General features: G+C 38.7%; 1 protein-coding gene across 1 annotated transcript in view; it reads left to right on the forward strand.

The window, feature by feature from the left end:
- Positions 1-24,288, forward strand: part of myo5c (myosin VC) — a 130,442-nt gene that overhangs the window by 85,378 nt on the left and 20,776 nt on the right. Inside the window, exons 27-34 of the mRNA XM_063065973.1 lie at positions 3,809-3,872; positions 7,147-7,227; positions 11,405-11,585; positions 13,137-13,230; positions 13,367-13,430; positions 20,488-20,656; positions 21,547-21,634; positions 22,340-22,447. Of these exons, the coding sequence (XP_062922043.1) occupies positions 3,809-3,872; positions 7,147-7,227; positions 11,405-11,585; positions 13,137-13,230; positions 13,367-13,430; positions 20,488-20,656; positions 21,547-21,634; positions 22,340-22,447 (849 nt within the window). The remainder of the gene's footprint in view (positions 1-3,808; positions 3,873-7,146; positions 7,228-11,404; positions 11,586-13,136; positions 13,231-13,366; positions 13,431-20,487; positions 20,657-21,546; positions 21,635-22,339; positions 22,448-24,288) is intronic.

The raw sequence follows: 24,288 nt of genomic DNA on the forward strand, positions 1-24,288 counted from the left end.
TTACAGGAAAGATACAAGCATGGATAGAAGAATGAGTGGAGGTCTCATTGAAACCTATCGAATATTGAAAGGCTCAGGTAGAGTGGAAGTGGAGAAGATGTTTCCCATAGTGGGGGAGTCTATGACAAGACAGCACAACCACAGAGTACAAGGACGTACCTTTAGAACAGAGATGAATAGGAATTTATTTAGCCAAAGTATAGTGAATCTGTGGAATTCATTGCCACAAATGGCTGTGGAGGCCAAGTCATTGGGTATGTTTAAAGCAAAGGTTGATAGATTCTTGATTAATTGGGGCATTAAAGGTTATGGAGAGAAGGCAAGAGAATGGGGTTGATAGGGATAGTAAATCAGCCTTGATAGAATGGTGGAGCAGACTCAATGGGCCAAATGGTCTTATTCTGCTCCTATGTCTTCTGGTCTAATGTCTGTAGAGCATAATTCTCCAGAGAAGAACTATCTTAGAAAAGAGAAAGAGTAAGTGAAAAGAAGTGTGGCTACCTAAAATTGTTAAATTGAATCTTGTACTCTTGGAGCTTGTGTTGGGTATCAATGGGAGAAAGTTAGGAGGTCAAGGATGCAGTGTTCAGAATTCAAGAGGGACAGAGAGTTAAAGTGGAGTAACTGGATTCCTAATGCATCTATGTAGACTGGGTGGAAATGTTCTTGAGCCAAACCTGTGACTGATTTCTCCAGTGTGAAGTGAGCATTGAATGTAGAAAGAACTGTTGTTTCACTTAGAAAGACAGCTTGGGTCATAGACGGTGAGAAGGAAATGGGTAGAGTGGTGAAGCATCTCCTGCCGTTGCAGGGAACAGTGCTGTGAGATGGAGAGGGGTTGGTGCAGGTGATAGAATGAACCTGGAAATTGCAGAAGAAATTATTTATTTACAATACTGAAAGAGGAGGATACAGGAAGATGTGTCTGGTTGTGATATCTCATTGGGGTGACAAAGAATTATGGAAATTAATCCAGTGAAATGTGGGGTTTGTTGCAGTGGAAGGTAAAAACGGGGAGAAAAATTAGGTTTCTGGCTGGGAGGAGAGAGGGTGAGAGCAGGAATGTGGGACATGGAGGAGACACTGTTAAGAGCTATATCAACTATAGAGGGGGAGAAGTTGAAGACAAAGAAAAACATTTCAAAAGCACTGTTGAAGTAAGTCTAGTCATTAGAGCAGATATACTAGAATCACAACTAATCACTACAGAAGCAAACTTTTGGCACAGTGTCCATGCCAAACTAGTTGTCTACCTGAGTTTGTTGAATTTGTCTTTATCTGTCCCCAATCCCTCTCCTTTCGTTGCTGAGTTTGTCAACAAATGGGAGAATGGAATGGAGTCCTTATGAAAGACGAGGTGAGAGGAAATGTAGGAGATAGTTGTGGAAACGGGTAATCTTAAAATAGATATTGCTCACTACCCTGTCTCCGAGATGGAGACAAAAGTGTCAAGAAAGAGAAGGGTCAGACGTGAACCATGTGAAAGTGAGAACATAGTTGGTGAACCAAGGATGAATTTTTTTGACTTCTGTATCAGTGCAAGAAGCAATACTGATAAAGCGATAAATGTATCGGAGAAACAGCCAAGGAGTGGGACTAACTAGACTGGTGATGGAGACATGAACTCCCCCATGTTGTGTGTGTGGAAGTCAGAGATGAGCTGAGCTGATGGGAAGACGATGATCTCTGCTGAATCGGTGGCCAGAGCCAAGTGTATTCTGGCTCAGTGTATTTACAGTTTATTCTGGTTCGCCGGCTATACTTCTGGTCCAACCACTTTAGGAATAAACTATATATATATATATACATATTTATCATTAGTGTATCTTGAGATTTGTTTGACCTGAAATAGTATTTGCTGTCACCCTGTGGGATGCTGCAGTAGTGTAGCGGTTAGCACACCATATGATGGTGTTCCAGAGTTTGGAATTCAATTCTGGCATTGCTCTGTAAGGAGTCTCTGTATGTCCTCCCTATAAAATGCCTGGGTTTCCCCCGGGTGCTTAGGTTTCCTCCCACAGTCCAAAGACATACCAGGGTAGGTTAACTCTTCATTGTGAATTGTCCCATGATTAGGTCGGGGTTGTGGGGTTGTATGGCTCAAAGGGCCAGAAAGAAGGAAAGAAAGATTGTTCCTTGTATCTCCTTACCACATTCAACCCAGCAAGTCTATGCTGGCCCTTTTCAACTCCCCCATTGTTTTCTGTCTCTCTCAATCATTCACACTCCCTAATGTACCTGACACTATACCTACTCCACGGGTAATTTACTTTGGGCAATTAAATTACCAACCAGCATTTCTTTAGGATGGGAGGATGAAACAGGACAGTCATAGGAAGAACATGCAGTCACCACACAAGACACAGCAAGGTCAGCATTGAACTGACGATCTTGGTGCTGTGAGGCAACTTAGAATCAAGAAGGAAAAAAAGAAAGATTGATCCTTGTATCTCCTTACCACATTCAACCCAGCAAGTCTATTTTTATATATGTAAAGTGGTTGGCCTGGATTTTTTCTTTTTTCAGTGGGAGGTTGGGGTGGATGTTAATTTTACATAATTCTCTTTTGGGTGCTTTTTTTTCTTACTGTTATGAACTATATATTGGATTTGTTTTGCACTGTATAAATTTCCATTTTGTTGCTGGGTTCTCGTAGTTTCGCTGTAGAAATGTATTAAAAAATTAATTTTAAAAAAGAATCATGGATACTCTTCTAAAAGGGGAGTAGGAGTAATGAGGGCACACAATTCCCTCAATGTGGGAAGCATTTAATATGACATTCACACTTTTGGACTTTTATCTGTGAATGTACAGAGTATAAAAGTAGGGGTTTCATGCTGAATCTTTGTAAAACAAGCTCAACTGTTTAATTCTGATTCCCTTATATAAGAAGACGTGAAGGAATTAGAAAGGGTCCGGTAAAGATGAAAAAGAAAGTAAGTTTTATTTTCACTGGGTGGCGTGGTAGCATGGTGGTTAGCACAATGCCTTACAGTAGCAGTGACCAGGGTTCAATTCTTGCTACTTCCTGGAAAGCGTTTGTTCTCCCCGTAACTGTGTGGATTTCCTCCAGGTGCTCTGGTTTCCTCCCACAGTCCAAAGACATACTGGTTACTTGGTTAATTGGTCATTGTAAATTGTCCTGGCATTAGGCTAGGGTTAAATCGGGTTTGGTTTGTTGGTGCGGGTCGAAGGGCAGGAATGGGCTATTCCATGCTGTCTCTCAATAAATAAATAACATCATTATTTTGCATTCTGACTCGATCAGCACTCTCAATCACATGTTAATGATGCACATAAGCAATTTCTCCACCGCAGAAAGCAACTGACAATTCAATGTAAAATTTATTTCCCTCCGCTGTGAAAATGGATCAGTGCAAAACATTTGGTGTTTTGAAGTTACTTTTAATCTGCTTTTGAGTTTGGGCATTGGGATGTCTTGGATTGTTTCTTCATGCTGATTTTAAACAAGTGAGATGTACACAGTAAATATTTCTCCCTCTCAAGCAGCTGGGATTAGCTACAGTGCACAATGGCAGAGTGACAGTAAGACCTCCAAAATCTAACTTAAAGGCAGCTCACTGAAGTTTTCTAGAACCTAAAGTTTTGCTTTAAGATAACGTTTGTGTTGAATTTTGAAATGGAAGAATAAAAGAACAAAGAATTCAGGTGGATCTGTGTGGTTTGAATTATGTTGGTATTAATTTATCCTGTTTATTTAGAAACACAACAAGCAGCATGTGATATTATATGCCTTCTGAACTTAATCAATGTTGTAAGACTATACAAATATTTTACAACTTAACAGAAAAAGTGGAAGAAATTACACAGCAGCTCCTTGGCGGTTTAGAGGGAGAAGAATTACGAAAGAGGTATGAACTTTCATATTTTGCTTTGGCAGAAATAACCAAATATTAACACTTGTGTTCCTAACATAGTGTGAAGACCTGAGAACTGATGAAGATTGTGTTTGTGCTAAACAGTGTCTTCTTTTACTATGCAATGGAATAGAAGTTGGACTTGCTTCAAATGAAATTAGTGGCCGAGCAGCACATCACTTCAAATCGTAGGGTGTGACTGTGTGTACCATCTGCTGCAGCTCACCATAAACACCCACAGCAAATAAAACAAAATGACTTGTTGGCAGGATAACAAAACCTCCCTGATAGATGACATCCAAATATCCTTAAATATCGCTCACTCGGGCACATTTCAGTCATTATCACATCTTTGAGTACAGGTGATATGTCACACTATGGTGCCTAAACTCCAGCACCATCTCAGAAAATGCCTTAAGTTAGTTATAGACATGATTATATTTGAATGATAATTTTAAAGAGCCCATTATTAACATGAGAGGACCTCCTTCAAAAATTAGTTTCAGTAATATTATTCTTGTGTGCACTTTTAGATTTTTGTACATTCTTTATCAGTTTCACTTGTATTTTAATAATGTACACTATAGGAAGATTTTAATAAACTGTAGACTACAGCCTTGATTTTTATGCTCTGTGTAGATCAAGACTGGTAAACAGACCCAACCTTTGCTTACAGCTCTTCTTACTCAGCATATTGCTTCAGATCAGGACCATGGGGCAAAAAGCAATTCTATTCCACAGAAACTTCGGTACCTTATTTAAGTCCGAAGGCTTCCAATTGAAAGTAGCTGTTCAGAAAGCCAAGGCAGTTGCCTTAGAAAAATGCTGCAAGCCTGTCATAGCAGGAGTGTAGTCCAGTCCAAGTTCTCACCTTCTGCTCAGTCTTTTTTTTCTGGGTAGTAGGAAAACCCTTCTTTATTTCGATAGGCAGAGATTATAGAGAAAATTGGAATACCAAAGTACAAGTTCTAGTGAATAAAAGGACATTGGTTTTTAAAAAAAAGATGAAGTAAGAAGATAGTAAAACTTTTATGATTATTAAAATAACCTTTGCTTCATTGTACAGGTTATTATAATCCGACATTATTATAACTTCCAATAACAGGAATTGAATAACAATTTTGTAGTTAATATTTATTACACAAGAAACCTTTTTCCCATGTGATATTTGCCTTTTATTTCTAACTTGTGATTTTTGAAATGCGGAGGCAATTATTGCTTTCAAGGTTAAAATAATAATTGAAAGCTTCACATTGGAGAAATAAAAATCAGAGTTATTAACTCTAAATCTGCATAAATAATCATAAACTTTGTATAGAAGAAGGATGGTGCAGGTTACCATCCAGTCATACAACGAGAAAGGAGTCAGATTTAGGTTCAGTTATTTAAAGTACATTTATTTTCAAAGAATGTATGAATTATACACCTTGAGATTTCTTTGCTTACAGGCAGCCATAAAGGAAGAAATCTGAAAGAACCCAATTTTTAAAAAAAAAAGTAAAGACAGAGAAAGGGAAAAAAACATAAATCATGCTAACAGTAGTAGCAAGCAACAGCAACAGTATTCCGAACTAAATTAACTCTTTAGATCCAAATCTCTGGAGCAGCCTAGGGTAGGCCCAAAGCCTCAGTATTCTGTTCATCATATTACAGAGAAAATCACCGCAAGGTTCGCAGAAATGAAACTCAGCAGCCGAGGGCAATCTCACTGCCTTTTCTTTCCAGAGAGAGGAGCTCCCAGTCTATCTAGGCCAGCATTTAAATTGCTAGAATTTTTGTTTAAATTTATACTCGAGTTCAAAGAAAACATTTTTAGTTAAATATACCTTACGTATTTGGTTTCAATTCCAAAAATTTTTCGATCTTAATCAATTTGGGCTTGCGATTCCTATTTTAGGTTACATATTCTTCCCTCCCTCTTCCACTGACCGTGCCTTTCAAATTTGGAAGACTAATGGTATTTCACGGTTTTTGGATTTATTTTTAGATGGTTCCTTTATGTCTTTTGAGCAATTATCTAACAAATATAACTTACCAAGAATACATTTTTTTAGATATCTCCAAGTTAGAAATTTCCTAAGTACTATACTCTCTTCCTTTCCGACGCTACCTCCTACATATATTTTAGACACTATAATTAACCTTAATCCATGTCAGAAAGGCTATTATTTATAATACTATTATGAAACTTAGGAAAGCTCCATTTGATAAGATTAGGTCAGATTGGGAAAAGGAATTGGGTCTTATTATTCCGGTGGATGACTGGGCGCATATTTTACAACTAGTCAATACTTCCTCTATCTGTTCTAAACACTCTTTAATTCAATTTAAAGTTGTCCATAGACCACATATGTCTAAAGATAAATTAGCTTGTTTTTATTCTCATATTAACCCTTTGTGTGACAGATGTCATGGGGAGATAGCTTCCTTAACTCATATGTTTTGGGCCTGTCCTACTTTGGAAACTTTTTGGAAAGATATTTTTAATATTATTTCAAAGGTATTGAACATAGATATTTTTCCCCATCCTATTACTGCTATCTTTGGATTACCTATAACTTCCAGTAATCTTTCCCCTTCAGCCCGTAGATTGATTGCATTTCTTACTTTAATGGCGAAAAGATGTATTTTACAATATTGGAAGGAGATTAATGCTCCAACTACATTCTTTTGGTTTTCCCAGATGATACTATGTTTAAATTTGGAGAAAATTAGAAGTAATCTTTATGATTCTTCAGTTAAATTTGAACAGACTTGGAGATCTTTTATTCAACATTTTTATTTAATGTAACTTTTTTTTCTTTCTCTGGCCATATCTACATTCCCTTCTTGCTTTTTAACTGTTTTTAATGGAGGTCGGGTTTGAGGACGTGATTGTTTTAACTCCACTTGTTACCGAGTTAGCCCATTGCTTTGCTTCGCTTTTTAGATTAGTTGCACAGTGGGTTTTTTTGGGGTTTTTTCCCTTTTCCTTATTGACATGTTTGAAAATTAGTATACTATTATATTACCTTGTTATTTTATATCTAAACTGCACTGTTTGTACTAACTTTTTTTGTGTATTAATATCTCTTGTAAAGTTATATTGCAACTGTGTATCAGTGCCTATATGCTTTACCTTTTGTGTACTAATTCAATAAAAAGATTTAAAAAGAAAAGAAAAGAAAACATTTTAAAAACTTTATTTTTCATAAGTTTGATTAACAGCATGGTTAGGTATGGCAAACTAATTTGAAATACATTCTTGTAAAATTATGTTTTATTTAAGGCTTTCTTCAGAAGACATGGAACAACTAAATGAAGATGGGGAACTTTGGTTGGCCTATGAAGGACTGAAAAGAGCTAGCAGGTGATAGAAAATAAATTCATCCTTGCAAGATATAAAATGACAATTAGGGAATTATTTGTAAATGCTTTCTTTAGTAGTACTTATCTCTGTATACGGAAATTCTATATGCATTAAAGCAGATTAAATACTGTGAGATAAGTACACTACTATAGCATCAGATTTTTTAAAGCTAGTTCAAATTGTATTAATGTTCATGGGGTTTATGGTATTATAGATGAAAATAACCTTTTAAAAACATTATTGCTTTGTAGCAATTATGTATTAATTATTAGGCTTTATGTACAATTAGACAGGTATCTAACAGAAAGTGAATATTGAATTACCAGCAGTGTTACTTGAAAAATAAACTCGTACTTAAGGAAAAATTAACTTGGAGCGCAAAAAGATTACTAATCAAGAAGATACTGTCCTTAGTATTGCAATGGACATATTATTGCAAAGGTTAAATCGTGTACTGTTTATGTTAGTACCTTCCAATGGTGTCCTTGACAGGCAGAACAGTATTGTTTGATCAACACACATAAAAGTTGCTGGTGAACGCAGCAGGCCAGGCAGCATCTCTAGGAGGAGGTGCAGTCGACGTTTCAGGCCGAGACCCTTCGTTAGGACTAACTGAAGTAAGAGTGAGTAAGGGATTTGAAATTTGGAGGGAGAGGGGGAGATCCAAAATGATAGGAGAAGACAGGAGGAGGAGTATTGTTTGATATTTGATTGCTCATGTTGGTTATATATTGATACATTAAGTGCTCTGAAGACTCCAGAGGTATTACAGGTCGACCTTCACTAATCTGGCACAATTGGGAACTGAGGAGTGCTGGATTAGTGAAAATGCAGAATTACAGAAGGATCACATTAAGCATAATCAGTGCCGGATTATCAAAGGAACTGGATTACAGGTAGTCGGATTAGTGAAGGTCGACCTACACTTGTTGAGATTAAGTTCCATGACAAACCAAAGCCATGGGGTGTCTCTTGATGTTCTGATACATTGTCATAGTGAATTTTAGGGTCATCGAACACTATAGCACAGTGCTGGTTCCCCATCTCTGTCACTACTGAAGTGAATGTTGTGGACACGAGTCTAACTGACTGACTTCAGTTGTAGGCTAACACACACAAAATGCTGGAGGATCTCAGCAGGCCAGGCAGCATCTATGGAAAAGAGTAAACAGTCGACGTTTCGGGCTGAGAGCCTTCTTCAGCGCTGATGAAGGGCTTCGGCCCGAAACGTTGACTGTTTACTCTTTTCCATAGATGCTGCCTGAGCTGCTGAGTTCCTCTGGCATTTTGTGTGTGTTGCTTGGATTTTGATCTGCAGGTTTCCTTGTACCAGTCATAGGCTGACTGTCAGGCACAGATGTATTTTGGTTGGTTGCAATTGTTCTCCTAGCTGTTCTCCAATCCCTGATTCCTTCCTCTTTCAGCCTGCTGTTCACACTTCCCACTCTTCACTCCGGCTTTCAGAGCCTGACTTTGGATTCTCTCTGCCCTTATTTGGGGCTTCTGTATGGATGCCTCCTTTTTCCACGGCATGATGCATTAACACAGCCCCATGGAGATCAGAAAGTCTGACAAGATTTTGATAATTTCCTCCAGTTTTCCAGTTCGTTCCTTCACTGCTGAACTAATTAGAAAGAAACTTTAGCTTTATTTGTCACTCGTACATCGAAACATGCAGTGAAATGCATCAAATCAGATCAGTGAGGGTTGTGCTGGGAGCAGCCCACAAGTGTGGCCGTACTTCCAGCACCAGCCTGGGATATCCCCAACTCACTAACCCTAACCGTACATCTTAGGAATATGGTAAGACACCGGAGCACCTGGAGAAAATCCATGTGGACATACAAACTCCTTACAAACAGTGGCGGGAATCCAACACTGATCCATGATCACCGGTGCTGTAAAGTGATTGTGCTCACCGCTACACTACCATGACACCCTTACGACTGCTGAGCCAAAACCTGGGTTGGGGGAGAGTTGGGAATAATGTTAGAAATATGGCAAATTTAACCAATAGCCCCCATGCTGAGTTCATTTTGGTAATGGAAAGGATTGTTCTTCTCCCTTCACGATACCACCAAAGTTACTAGGGTCAAGATTGAAAAATCCAGTTCTTCCCTCTCCCCAGTATTCTGCTCTTAGCTGGTCACATTGGGGCAACCTTGTTTTACACTCCTACCCACAATCCTTAGAGTAAATGCTTGTCCGTGTATGTGCAGGTGTCACTAAATCCTTGTGTCACTATGGGCTAAACAGCTGCCTTTTGGCTACTTCAAACATTGAAATCAAAAGTAAAGCCAACAAAACTGCAGATGCCAGAAATCTGAATTAAAAAAAGGAAATGCTGAAAACACTCCGCAGGTCAGTCAGCATCTGTGGAAGGAGAAACAGTTGATAGATCAGGTCTGGGTTCCTTCATCAGCACTGGGAAACATGGAACTATGTTGTTTCTGACTAAGGGTCTTGGGATCCGAAATGTCATCTCTTGCTCTTCCTACAGATAACTGCCTAAGCCACAGAGTGTTTCCAACATTTTCTGTTATTATATGAGGATTTTACATCAAAAGTCCACTATGATTCAGAGATAAACATTTAAAAAATTCCTTCCCCTTCCCCTCTTCTTCTATTCTCCAATCTGGCCTATTCTCACCTGCCTATCACCTCCCTTTGGATCCCCTCTTTCTTTCCTTTCTCCAATGGTCCACTCTCCTGTCCTATCAGATTCCTTCCTCTCCAGGCATCTACCTTTCCCACCTACCTGCTTCACATAGCACCTTCTAGCTATCCTCCTTCCCCTTGCCTCACCTTTTTATTCTGGCGTCCTCCCCTTTCCTTTCCAGTCCTAAGGAAGGGTCAGGGCCTGAAACGTCGACTAATTACTCTTTTCTATAGATGCTGCCTGATCTTCTGAGTTCCTCCAGCATTTTGTGTGTGTTGCTTTGGATTTACAGCATCTGCAGACTTTCCCATGTTAAATATACATTCATTGCTAAGTGTTCTCATGTACAGCTGTTTCCTTGTGTTTTCTGCCCTTCCCATCCTCACTTCCATTATTTGCCTCTCTAGCACTTCAACTTTTTCTCTCACTCTCCCTCAGAACTTTTCTCCGTCCAAATATCTTTCACCCTTACTTAATCTTTCTCTCTCTCATTGGAGTCGAATGTGGGATATGTGAAGTTGTTCACAGTGGACGGAAGAATAAAAGAACAGTTTTATTTAAGTGGGGGAAAACACTAGAGTGCTGCAGTAAAAAAGGTAGATCTGGGGCCCCTGTTCTTGAGGCACAGAAAGCTAGCACACAGATGCAGTGGGCGGTAGGGAAGGCTAATGGAATGTTAGCCCTTATTTCAAAGGGGTTGGTGTTCAAAAGCAGCAATTATATGAGCCTCTAAAACACTGTGAACAATTTGGAGATCTTTCTGGCCCCAAATTAAGAAAATAAATTTATGAAATTATTTCATTGGAGACTGTCTGGAGAAAGTGGAAGATCCTGGTTATCCTTGCTGCAAGGCTTCCTGCTTTGAACTTCTACCCCTTGGAAATAAGGGCCAACATTTTGTAAAGAATAGTTAAATGGGTTGGTGATTTATTCATTGAAGTTTAGAAGAATGAGAAGTAATCTTATTGAAATGAACCTTGGAAGTCCAGCCAGGGTTAATGCGGACTTGTTATGATTGGCGGATGTGTTACGAGAGACTGCAGAACCAGACTGAGCGATCTTGGAATAAAAGGGCACCCTTTGAGTTTCTTCTCTCACATTCTTGTGAGTGGCACCTTCCACCGTAAGCTGTGGGGGACAGGGTCATTGGCTCCGATAGATAGATTTCCAATTAGTGAAGGAATCAAGAGTTATGTGAAAAGGGCAGGAAGGTGGATTTGAGGAACGTGGAATCAGCTGTGATGCAAATGAATGGCAGAAGTGACTTGAACTTAGAACAGTAAAGCACAGTACAGGAACTTTGCTCCACAATATTGTGCTGACCCTTTAATCTACTCCAAGATCAATCTAACCCTTCCTTCCCATATAGCCGACCATAGCTTGGGAGGCCCGTTCTAATGACCTATGGTCTTACACTCCTAGTGAGTTTTCCAGGTGCTTTTTGTCTTCTACTGTATGTAAAAAGAACCTTTTGCCGTTACAAAAATCCTATTAATTGTGGGCCTCCGTGTCACACAGAGTGATGGAATCGCATATTCAGTCTCAGAAAGAGAACTATGAGAAGGAAATTGAAGAACTCAGTTTGAAAATTGAACAGCTCTCTGAAGACACATCTCACTTGCAGCAAAAGTTCCAAGAAGAAAATTTTACCAATGAGAACCTCCGACTGGACTTGACCAGGCTGGCCAATGAAAACATGGTACATTAAAATTATTAGGGGGTTGAATACTGGGACACACAGATGTTTCTATCCCAAATGTGTAACTAAGTCCAAGCTTGGTTAGTTGATGACTTGTCAGAAATGAATTTGAAACCAAATCTAATGAGATTGAAGTGATGAGATATTATACTTATCTGTCTATAGGTAGTCATTTGGCAGTAAAATACACAGTGGCCATTGGTACTAACCTTTCTGAATTGCTCAAACAACAGATCTTCAAAGTTCAAAGTACATTTATCATCAAAGTATGTATACTTTATACAACCTTGAGATTCGTCTCCTAACAGGCAGCCATGAAGCAAAGGAATCAAACAGAACCCATTAAAAACAGAAGAAGACCATCCAAACACCCAGTGTGTGGGGAGAGAGATAAAGAAAAAAAACAAACAGCATTCAAAACTGAAGTTCACAAAGCCAGGTGTCGCTGCAGCCAATCCAGAAGTCCACTAGTTGCAGGCCACAGCCTCAGTCCAGTACAGAGATGATCAAACCCTGTGGATCCGTGAGTCCCTTGTGTCTGACCCCGGCGCCCTGACCATTTCAATCTAGCCCGGCACTTCAATTGTCCAAACCTTGGGTTGTTCCTCGCTCTCTGCCGCTTTGATACACCCTCAGGCTCTGCCACCTTTATTTGGCCAGCGCCTGATCTTTCCAATTCAGCTCAGCCCTTAAACCTCGGATCTTTCCTCAACTTTGCCTTGCCTCGCCTCCACCGCATCAAATTACCTCCAAGTCCACTCCAGCAACTCCAGGCAAAGACATACATTCTGAGTCCGTCCCTGCTCCCTCTGATATAGTTTTCACCCAGGTAGTCCCATTTCCTCTCACATTTCAAAGATATGGTGATCATTAGGTTAATGGGAATTGTTCATAACTCTTAGTGTAGTTCGATGATGAGAGAGAACAGTTGTAGGAAATACTGTAAGTAGATGATTACTGTGAAAACTAGCATAGGCATAATGGGCTGAAGGGCCTCCTTTGTCATAAGAGGATATGAGAGACCTTGAGACTGTGGGGTTGGAGAAATTAGCTAAAGATCTCATTGACCAACTACTACCTGATGATCTCCTGCTAAATGTTATAACATTTTGAATAACTATCAAAACCGACAAAGTGTACAACCAGTAAGATTTCTTTAAAGGTTTTCTGACCTTGTGTTATCACCTTACCAGAAAGTACTGACAAATTATACGAGTTTATCCTGGGTATCTGTTCAAATTATGTCAGGTCAGATCGAGCTGGCGCATCAACAAAAGAAATCACATGAGGACTGGCCATTTGGGCGAAGCATCTGGTTAAAAAAAAACAACAGCAACGGAAGCAGGACAGGGTGCAGTTTTAAGACTTCATGTTATTTACGTATCAGCTCTATAATGGTATCTCAATATAAAGTCATTGGCATTGGGCTATTTTTTATACCAGTGCTATTTAGACAGTGGTTTCTTGATGCCATGAGCTACAATATATTCTATGTTGTTGATGGTAATGAATTAATCTTCATTGGATTTAATCAATTCTGTGTACATTCAGGTCATCCCCGAACTCAAACTGCAAATCCTAGAACTACAAAAAGAGAAACAGGAGATTGAGAACCAGTTGAAGGGGCAGGTTGTGAAAATGAAAGGTGACTATCTGTGGCGTGCATCATTGATCTAAAGCACATGGACTTTTCATAGTCCAGTTAAAGTTTTGCAGTTGTAGAAATCTCTGAAGCAAATCCAGCTCTACAAGCATTAATTGCAAATCATTGAAATTCACAGAAAAGATGGAGGAAGTTACTGATCAGTTGCAAGGCAGCCTTGAAGAAGAAGGACTCCACAGAAGGTGTGATATGTCTAATGTTAGTGCACTTCATCGGGGCTTAACGTTGTCGCATGTGAACAGTCTGTGCAAAAGTTTTCTTCACTGGAGATATTGGAAGTTATTGCTTGCAGGCGCTCTAGATGTCTATACTGTTGTGCTTGGATTAGAGTATTAATTAAAACCCTTCAGCTATTTAAAATGCCAAACTTCTAATTTCAGTTAATCGCCAGAACTTTAATGCAGTTTTGAGAAAGTCAGAATTCTATTAGCCAAAAAACATAACAAGAACAGCATCTAATTTAACAGTAGTTTAATATTCAAAGTCCCTCTGTTAACGTCGCAGTCAGAGGTATAATTTGTAGCAGATCAAAAATGAAATACTACTATAACTTTAATCCTAAGAATTTTTAAAAGCTGCCTGCTCTTGTTCTTCATCTAAATCTGATCAATATTCCAATCATTACCAGTCAGCTATCTTTAAGTAAAAGGACTAAGTATTTCATTAAGTAATTAAATAATTATTTTTACAATATTAACAGAAAATGCTCTATAGTCAGTTAGCATCTTTGGAGAAGTATATTGAAGTTATGCTGTGTTATTGAGATGAAGATTTGATTTTGTTTTATCTGTCCACTGATGCTACCTGACCTTTTGAGAATTTGTAGCCACTGCAGGTTTTATTTCAGATTTCCAACAACTGCATGTTGCTTTTGAATTACATTTTCTTTGATTTTCATTTTGGATACTTCGAATCATTTGAAAAATCCTGAGTTGTGAACAGATTTTGGAGGCTCAATCATTTGTTCTGAGGTGTCAGTACTAAATTATTAACATAGGCTGATTACCCAGCATACTAACCAAATAATATTTATTTAAGCGTGGTCTAAACCAGAGGTTCCCAACTGGAGATTGACAGACCCTTTGTTTAATGGTATTGATCTAAGGTGTAAAAAAAGGGGTTGGGAATTCCTGTTCTAAACCACTGTCATTTTTTTTTGAAAAGTATTTATTTCCAAAGCCTCTCAATACTCCATTATTATACTTGGAATTCTTGGTTGCCTCTAATTTATGAAACTCTTCTCAGAGACTTCTCTCTTCTGAGGTACTCTGCTTTTTTTTTGTAGAATAAAATAAACTTTAGAATAAGTTTCCATGTAATCTTTCATAAAATATAAATTAAGAATAGCTGTCATATATGTTTTCTGCAGTTGATTGATGAGGATGTTGCTGAGACTTGAGGGACTGCATTACAGAGATAGGTAGAGCAGGGTGGGATCTTTTTCATTAGAATGTAGGAGAATGAGGCATGATCTTTTGAGGTGTATAAAATTAGAGTGTCATACAGTATATAACAGGGTGAATGTGGAGTCTTTTTCTCGGGCTTTAAGCCCGAGAACTAAAGGATATAGGTTTAAAGTCAAAGGGAAGTAATTTCCCTAAAACTTGGGAGACAACTTTTTTTTTTACTCTGTAAGTAGTCAGTATATGGAATGAACTGCCAGAGGAAGTGGTTGACGTAGTGTACTTAATATTTCAGTAATATTTGAGTAATCTTTTAGATATATTGTTTGATTAAGCATTCTTTTTTGTTTACATAATTCATTACGGGTTATATGTAAAAGTACGAGAATAGCATACGTCATTACGTCACCATATCGTAAGTGAACACCTCACTAAAGTAAAACAAAGTAGACACGTTTGTTCATTCATTTCTGGATGTACAAAACATAACATTGGCAATGAGTAAGTTTTAAAACAAACTGAAGAAGACTACCTACCTGTTGAATTGCAGCACATTTTTCTCTCTGAAAGGGGAGAGAGATGTTCGAGTTAAAAAAAAATGTGCAGCACATGTTTCTTTGAAAGGGGGAAGGGATGATTGAGTTATAAAAAAAAAGCCAGGCAACAGATGAAATAGGTGGGTTCATAAACAATGGCAGTAATAGTAATAAGTTTTTTTTAATGCAGAAATGACTGGCTACATTGGAAAGATAGACACATTTGATTTCACAACAGATTACTGGCTAATGTTATGGAACAAATTGTGCAGTATTTTGAAGCAAATAGAACAGCCAGTGAAACCAACCAAACCAGCCAAAGTGAGCTTTGCTGATATCGTGAAAATATTACGGAAACATTTAGAACTGAACCCATTGTAAGTTGTAAACTTACTCGGCTCCATCATGGGCACTAGCCTCCATAGTATCCAGGACATCCTCAAGGAGCGATGCCTCAAAAAGGCGGGATCCATCATTAAGGACCCCCATCACCCAGGTCATGCCTTTTTCTCATTGCTACCATCAGGAAGGAGGTACAGGAGCCTGAAGACACACACTCAATGTTTCAGGAACAACTTCTTTCCCTCTGCCATTCAATTTCAGGATGGACATTGAACCCATGAACACTACCTCACTACTTTTTTATTTCCATTTTTGCACTACATATTTAATTTAACTATTATTAAATATATATAGTCAGCAAATTTCACGATATATGCCAGTGATATTAAACCTGATTCTGATTCCTACACCTATCACCTTCCAGCTATCCTCCTTCCTCCTTTGGAATTTTCTTCCATCTCCATCTGTAGGTAGGCCTCGGCTAAGTTCACTTTGCTGAAGCTGTTTCCACCGGAAGGGCTTGCAAAGATATCATAAACACAAGAAATTCTGCAGATGCTGGAAATCTAAGGCAACATGCAAAAAAAAAGCTGGAGAATTCAGCAGGTCGGGCAGCATCTATGGAGATTAGCAAACAGTTGATGTTTTGGGCTGAGACCCTTCCTCGGGACCGAACAGGAAGGGGGATGACACCAAAGTAAAAAGTTGAGAGGAGGGGAAGGAGAATGGCTGGAAGGTGATAAAGTGAAGCCAGATAGATAGTTAAGGTAAAGGGCTGGAGAGGAAGGAATCTGATAGGAGCGGAGAATAGATCATAGGAATCAGAATCAGGTTTAATACCCCTCCCTAGACACCCCATACACCCCACCCTATCTATACTCCTCATAATTTTGTACACCGCTATCAAATCTCCTCTCAATCTTCTACATTCTAAGGAATACAGTCCTAACCCATTCAACCTCCTCTTATAACCCAGGTCCACCAGACCTGGCAACATCCCTGTGAATTTTCTTTGTACTCTTTCAACCTTGTTTACATCTTTCCTGTAGGTAGGTGACCAAAACTGCACACATTACTCCAAATTAGTGCTCAAGAACGTCTTATACAACTTCAACATAACATCCCATCTCCTGTACTCAGTACACTGATTTGTGAAGGCCAAGGTTCCAAAAGCATCCTTACAACCCTACCTACCTGTGATGCTACTTTCAGTAAATTATGGACCTGTATTCCCAGATCCCTTGTTCTACAACACTCCAAAGTGCCCTACTGTTCACTGTATAAGACGTACTCTGGTTGGTCTTACCAAAGTGCAAAACCTCACACTTGTCTGTATTAAATTCCATCTGCCATTTTTCAGCTCTGATAGCCTCCCTTGCCGCCCACAACTCCCCCAATCTTGGTATAAAATTTACTATCCTATTAATGTTTGTACACGTAGTAATTGTGTTTTATAATATACTGTAGATGACTATAGAGCAATACATTGTATATTTGAGTAATATTGTTTGATTAAGCATTCTTTGTTGTTTACATAATTAGTTACGGTTTATATGTAAAATATGTGAGTGGAATATGTCATTACGCCACCACATTATAAATGAACACTTCAGAAAGTAAAATGAGTTAGACATGATTTCCCGGGCTGCTATGTTTTTCTTTTAAATAACTTTTGCAGTTATAGAACATAACAGTTAAGGCAGGTACATTAACAACATTTAAAAGTACTTGGCCAGGTGCATGGATAGGAAAGGGTTAAAGGAATATGGGCCAAATGTGGGCAACTGGGACTTACAGTTGGAAATCTTCGTTGGCATGGATCATTTGAGCTGAAGGAACTGTTTCCATGTTGAATGACGCAATGATTTGTAAACTAATCCAATGTGTAGATTTTATTTAACCTTCTTGAAGAGTAATTAGATGTGATTTATAGCCTAGTGGCTTGCAAGAGACAACGCCACTAGTAAAACCGTAAAGAGATTCAATAGTCTTATTAATTTCCATTTCTTGATTTAACTTGATTTTCTTGATGAATAATTTCACCTATTTCCAATTGACATAAGCTCCAAATAATAGCCAAATTTCCATAAGACATAGGAACAGAATTAGGCTATTTAGCTCATCGAGTCTGCTCCACCATTCCGTCATTGCTAGTCCTGGATCCCACTCAACCCCACACACCTGCCGTCTCACCATATCCTTTGATGCCCTGACCAATCAGGAAACTATCAACTTCCACTTTAAATATACCATGGACTTGGCCTCCACCACAGTCTGTGACAGAGCATTCCATGGATTCACTACTCTCTGCCCAAAAACAAAATCCTCCTTACTTCTGTTCTAAAAGGTCGTCCCTCAATTTTGAGCCTCTGCCCTTTAGTTCTGGATAGCCCCACCATAGGAAACGTCCTCTCCACGTCCACCTGATTTCGTCCTTTCAACATTTTGTAGGTTTCAGTGAAATCTCCCCGCATTCTTCTAAATTCCATTGAGTACAGGCCCAAAGCTGCCAAATGCTCCTCATATGTTAACCCCTTCATTTCCGAAATCATTCTCATGAACCTCCTCTGGACTCTCTCCAATGACAAAACATTCTTTTCTGAAATATGGGGCCCAAGACTGTTGCCGATACTCCAACTGCAGCCTGACTAGTGTCTTATAAAGCCTCAGCATTATCTCCTTGTTTTTATATTCCCCTTGAACTAAATGCCAACATTGCATTTGCCTTCTTTATCACAGACTCAACCTATAAATTAACCTTCTGGGAGTCTTGGACGAGGACTCCTAAGTCCCTCTGCACCTCTGATGTTTGAACCTTCTCCCCATTTAGATAACAGTTTGCACTATTGTTTCTTTTACCAAAATGCATTATCATACATTTCCCAACACTGTATTCCATCTAGCACTATTTTGCCTATTCTTCCAATTTGTCTAAGTCCGGCTGCAATCGCATTGCTTCCACAGCACTACCTACTGCTGCACCTGTCTTCGTGTCATATGCAAACTTTGCCACAAAGCCATCAATTCCATTATCTAAATCATTTACAAACAATGTGAAAAGTATTGTCCCCAATACTGATCCCTGAGGAACACCACTAATCACTAGCAGCCAACCAGAAAAGGCCCGCTTTATTCCCAATCAATGCCTCCAGGCTGTCAGTCATTCCTCTATCCATGCCAGTATCTTTCCTGTAATACCATAGGACTTTATCTTTTAAGCAGCCTCATATGTGGCACCTTATCAAATACCTTCTGAAAATCTAAGTAAATGTCATTCACTGCCTCTCCTTTGTCCATCCTGCTTGTTACTTTCTCAAAGAATTCTAACAGATTTGTTAGGCAAGATTTTCCTTTACTGAAACAATGCTGACTTTGACTTACTTTATTATTAGCTTCCAAGAAATGCAAAACCTCATCCTTAATAATAGACTCCAACACTCTGGCTAACTGGCCTATAATTTCCTTTCTTTTGCCTTTAAAGAGTGGAGTGACATTTGCAATCTTCCGGTCCTCCGGGACCATGCCAAAATCAAGTGATTCTTGAAAGATCATGACCAATGCATCTATTATCTCTTCTGAAACCTCTCTCAGGACTCTAAGATGTAGTCCATCTGGTCCAGGTGACTTATCCACCTTAAAACCTTTCAATTTGCCTAACACTTTTTCCTTTGTAATAGCAATGACACAAAACTCCTACTCTCTGACACTCACAGACCCCTGGCACACTGCTTGTGTTTTCCACAATGATGCAAAATATTCATTAAATTCATGTGCCATTTTTTTGTCCCCCATTACTACCTCAGATGCGTCATTTTACAGTGGTCCAATATCAACTCTTGCCTCCCATTTATGTTTTATATAACCAAAAAATCTTTATATTATTGGCTTGTTTGCCCTCATATTTCATCTTTTACCTTCTTTTAGCTTTTTTAGTTTCCTTTTGTTGGATTTTAAAAGCTTCGCAATCATCCAACTTCCCACCCATGTTGGCTTCCTTATGTGCCCTTTCCTTGGCTTTTATGCAGTCCTTAACTTCCCTTCTCAGTCATGGTTACCTACCCTTGCCATTTGAGAACTACTACTGTGGGACATATCTATCCAATGCCTTGTGAACTATTCCCAGAAACTTCAGCCATCTCTGCTCTGTGATCATCCCCACCAGCATCCTCCGCCAATCCACTGGGCAAGCTCCTCTCTCATGCCTCTGTAATTCTCTTTATTCCATTCCAATACTGATATATGTGAGTTATGCTTCTCCCTCTCAAACAGCGGTATGAATCAATCATATTATGATCACTGTCTCCTAAGGGTTCCTTTACATTAAACTCCCTAATAAGATCTGGGTTATTACACAACACCTAATCTAAGACAGTCTTTCCCCAAGTAGGCTCAAGTACAAACTGCTCTAAAAAGCCATCTCGTAGGCATTCAACAATTTCCCTCTCTTGCAGTCCGACACCAACCTGATTTTCCTAATCATCTTGTATATTGAAGTCCTCCATTACAATTGCGACTCTATACCCTTATTACATGTCTTTTCCAGCTCCCTTTGCAGTCTCAAACCCCCATCTTGGCTACTATTTGGAGGACTATATATGATTCCTATAATGTTTATTTTTACTCTTGCAGTTTCTTAACTCTACCCAGAAAGGTTCAACATTCTCTGACCCTATCTTTCTAAAGATGTAATTCCATCTCTTATCAACAAAACCACACCACCACCTATGCCTTCCTGCCTGTCCTTTCGATACAAAGTATATCCTTTGATGTTAAACTCCCAACTATCTTTCAGCCACAATTCCATTTTTGCTCTTTTTATTATAAAAACAGCAAGAACTCCAGACCACCAAGTCACTTGCTATTAATCAAGTACACCAGGATCATTTTCAAATATCAATGTTGTTAATTCCTCACAGTTCTGTAACAAACTTTGTTCTCAATTTGTTAACAATATATAGATTGTTAGAGTCTGAGAAAGATAACTGTGCAAAAGAAAATGTGGAATTACTTGCTAAAGTCAGAAAACTTCAGAATGAGAATTATCAGCTACTGAATCGAACTCAAACCGATATCACGATCAATAACAGAATGCAACAGGAAACATCTCAATTAACAATGGAAAACTTGGTGAGTTTTGGTAAACTGCCATTCCTAAAATATTGCTCAGTTGTTTTATGCAGGTGGATGGAAATCTTTTAAAAAGTATAACACAAACGGAATGTTATTGAAAGATAATCTTCTACAGTCTAATAAGAAAAATGAACTTGAAGTCTAAAGTTCAATTCCACCCTTGATGCTATTCAGACTTGATTACATATAATGGGAATGTTCAATACTTTTATCAACAACATAGAACATGTGTGATAAGTTCCAGTGATAGTTGTCTGAATTTAGAGATAGAATGTCATATTCATTGATAAGTGAAATGTCTTTTATCGATATCCTGATAATGTTTAACAGACCAATTTGATGAAACAGTCTACAGGAAATGAGAAAGTGACAAAGAATAACATTCCTCGAAAATAAAATTCTCGTTGGTTGATTTCTTAGCATCACTATAATGCATATAATTCAAAAGAGCCCATTAAGTTCTAGTGGAATTATTTGTTTTCAAACAATCCATGGCATTTTAAACTTTACTTCATATTTAACTTGTGCAGCTTAAGATTGTACAGTAGTCCAAATAATTGAAAAATAAAAAGGAATTAGATGTTTTCATATAGATCAGAGTAAGTTGAAATTGAAGCAGAAAACTTTCTTGGTTAAGTATTTCCATTCTGAAAACTTTGAGTTATAGTCATTAAGTAATCTGTCAAAATCATTTTATGATAGTCTTGTCTTATCTGACTAAATTGTACAGTTCACTTCACCCTCAATAGTAAATGTATTGCATTTTCTCTTTTTAAATGACATTTGATTTTAGAGAAGTTAATTGGGCTCTTGAACCTGTTGTACAAATTGGGCACTGAAAATTAATTTCAGCAGACAAATAATTTTATTCCTGTTTTATTTTGAAGGATCTGGAGGAGCAACTTGACCAGAAAGAAAAACAAATAAAGAAGTTACAGAATCAGATTAAGTCATTAACAAAAACAGCTGAAAGAGGTATGGAATAAGTACCCTATCCATAAATGAGGACAGTGCTATGTTATTTGCAAATCCATTGGGGAAGTAATTTTATATACAAAAAGAGCACTGTTGATAATTAATGCATACTGATGCTACTTCAAAAATTAATTCTCAGAAATAGATTAATAGGTTTCAATAGGTACATTTAATGTCAGAGAAATGTATACAATATACATCCTGAAATTATCTTTCTTCGCAAACATCCACGAAAACAGAGGAGTGCCCCAAAGAATGAATGACAGTTAAATGTTAAAACCCCGAAGCCCTCCCCCCACAAATTCCCCTCCCATGCATAAGCAGCAGCAAAGCAATGACCCCCCCACCAGCAAAAAAAGCATCTGCACCCCCCCCCACCAAGCACTCAAAGCATCAATAAAGACACAGACTTGCAGTACCCCAAAGATCATGTGTTCACCTGGTATTCGACATCCCACAGGCTCTCTCTCTCTCTCCCCCTAATAAGGGAAAAAGAGGTGTTCCCATTTCATGCAGCATGCTGCCCGGCCTGCTGCGTTCACCAGCAACTTTTGTGTGTGTTGCTTGAAATTCCAACATCTGCAGGTTTCCTCGTGTTTGTGTTCCCATTTCATACGCACTCTTAAAGCTTTACTTGAGATTCTAAAGGCGTAACTGGCTTTGACAAGAGTATTTTCCCTGAAAATGTTTGTATAATCTCACCAGTTAATCAGACCAATGCAAATCTTCATCAAGCTACGAAGAAGGAATACCTTGGAATGCTGGAATGCAAAGCAGAAGATGAAGAAAAGCTCATCAAAAATCTAATTTTAGGTAAAGTGTTTGATGTTTTTGCATACTGTCAGAAAGGCCTACAAACATTGGTGTTAATGGATTAGGACAGCACAGTAGCATAGTAGTTAGCACAATGTTTTACAGTACCAGTGACCCCGGTTCAATTCCCACCGCTGCCTGTAAGGGTTTTGTACTTTCTCCTCGTAACAGTGCGGGATTCTTCCGGGTGCTCAGGTTTCCAAAGGCGTAGTGATTGGTAGGGTAATTGGTCATGGTAAAATGTCCCATGATTAGACTAGGATTACTTCGGGGGAATGCAGGGTGCAGTGGGTAGAAGGGCCGGAAGTGCCTGTTCTGCACTGTATCTCAATAAATAAAAAATATAAAAAGGACATATCCCATTGTGATTGCCTTCTTCAATTGTAGCAATCATATAATAAAATAAAAATGGTCACCTTCCTAGCACTTGCCTGTAAAATGCGACTCATTTCCTATCATTAAACCTCACTTGACAGCCATTGGTCTAGTTCGGCCTGTCCAGTCTCTGAGCTGAGAATCTGTTCAGCGGCAGTCAGCATGTATCAAAAGGACAGGCAGAGAGAGGGGTGAGGTGGCTCTGTCAGTAAAATCTGAAATCAAGTCCTTAGAAAGAGGAGACATAGGATTGGATTGGTTTCGAATCCTTGTTGGTAGAGTTAAGAAATTGCAAGGGTAAAAGGACCCTCACGGGAACTATAAACAGGCCTCCGAACAGTAGCTAGGATGCAGGGTACAAATTACAAAGGGAGATTGAAATGGCATGTAAAAAGGGGAAAGTTACAAATATCATGGGGAATTCTATTATGCAAGTAGATTGGGAAAATATGGTCAGTGCTGGATCCCAAGAGAAGGAATTTGAAAAATGCCTACAAGATGGCTTTTTAGAGCAGCTTGTAGTTGAGCCCACTAGGGAAAAGGCAATTCTGAAATGGGTGTTGTGCAACGAACGGATTTGATTAGGGAGCTCAAAGTAAAGGAACCTTTAGGAGGCAGTGATCATACTATGATAGAATTCACCCTGCAGTTTGAGAGGAAGAAGATAAAGTCAGAGGTATCAATATTATTGTGGGGAGAAGTAAATTATAGAGGCATGAGAGAGGAGCTGGCCAAAGTTGATTAGCAAGAGACTATCAAGTTGACTGGCAAGGATAAAACAGCAATGGCTGAAGCTTCTGGAAGCAATTCAGAAGCTGCAGGATAGATACATCTCAAAGAAGAGATGGTTTAATGGGAGGATGAGTCAACCGTGGCTGACAAGGGAAGTCAAAAGAGACCACAGAAGCAAAAAGGAAGGAATGCAATATAGCAAAAACTATTGGAAAGTTAGAGGATTGGGAAGCTTTTAAAAAACCAACAGGAGGTAACTAAGAAAGCAATAGGAAGATAAAAGATGATATATGAAGGTGAGCTAGCCAATAACATAAAAGAAGGGATACTAAAGGATTTTTTTCAGATATAAAAAGAATAAAAGAGAGTGAGAGTGGGTATCAGACCACTGGAACATGACGCTGGAGAGTAGTAATGGGTGCTAAAGAAATTTTGGACAAACTCAATAAGTATTTTGTGTCATTCTTCACTGTGAAAGACACCAACAGTATACCAGAAATTTCAGAATGTCAGAAGGGCAGAAGTGAGTGTAATTACTATTACTAAGAAAAATGTGCTTGTAAAGCTGAAGTCTTGAAAGTAGATAAGTCACATGGACCAGATGGACTACATCCCAGGCTCTGAGAGAAGAAGCTCCAGAGATTGTAAAGATTGTAGTGATCTTTCAAGAATCACTAGATTCTGGATTGGTTCTGGAGCTCTGGAAAACTCCAACTCTTTAAGAAGGGAGGGAG

Source organism: Mobula hypostoma, chromosome 13 (assembly GCF_963921235.1).
Source record: "Mobula hypostoma chromosome 13, sMobHyp1.1, whole genome shotgun sequence".
Lineage (NCBI taxonomy): Eukaryota > Metazoa > Chordata > Chondrichthyes > Myliobatiformes > Myliobatidae > Mobula > Mobula hypostoma.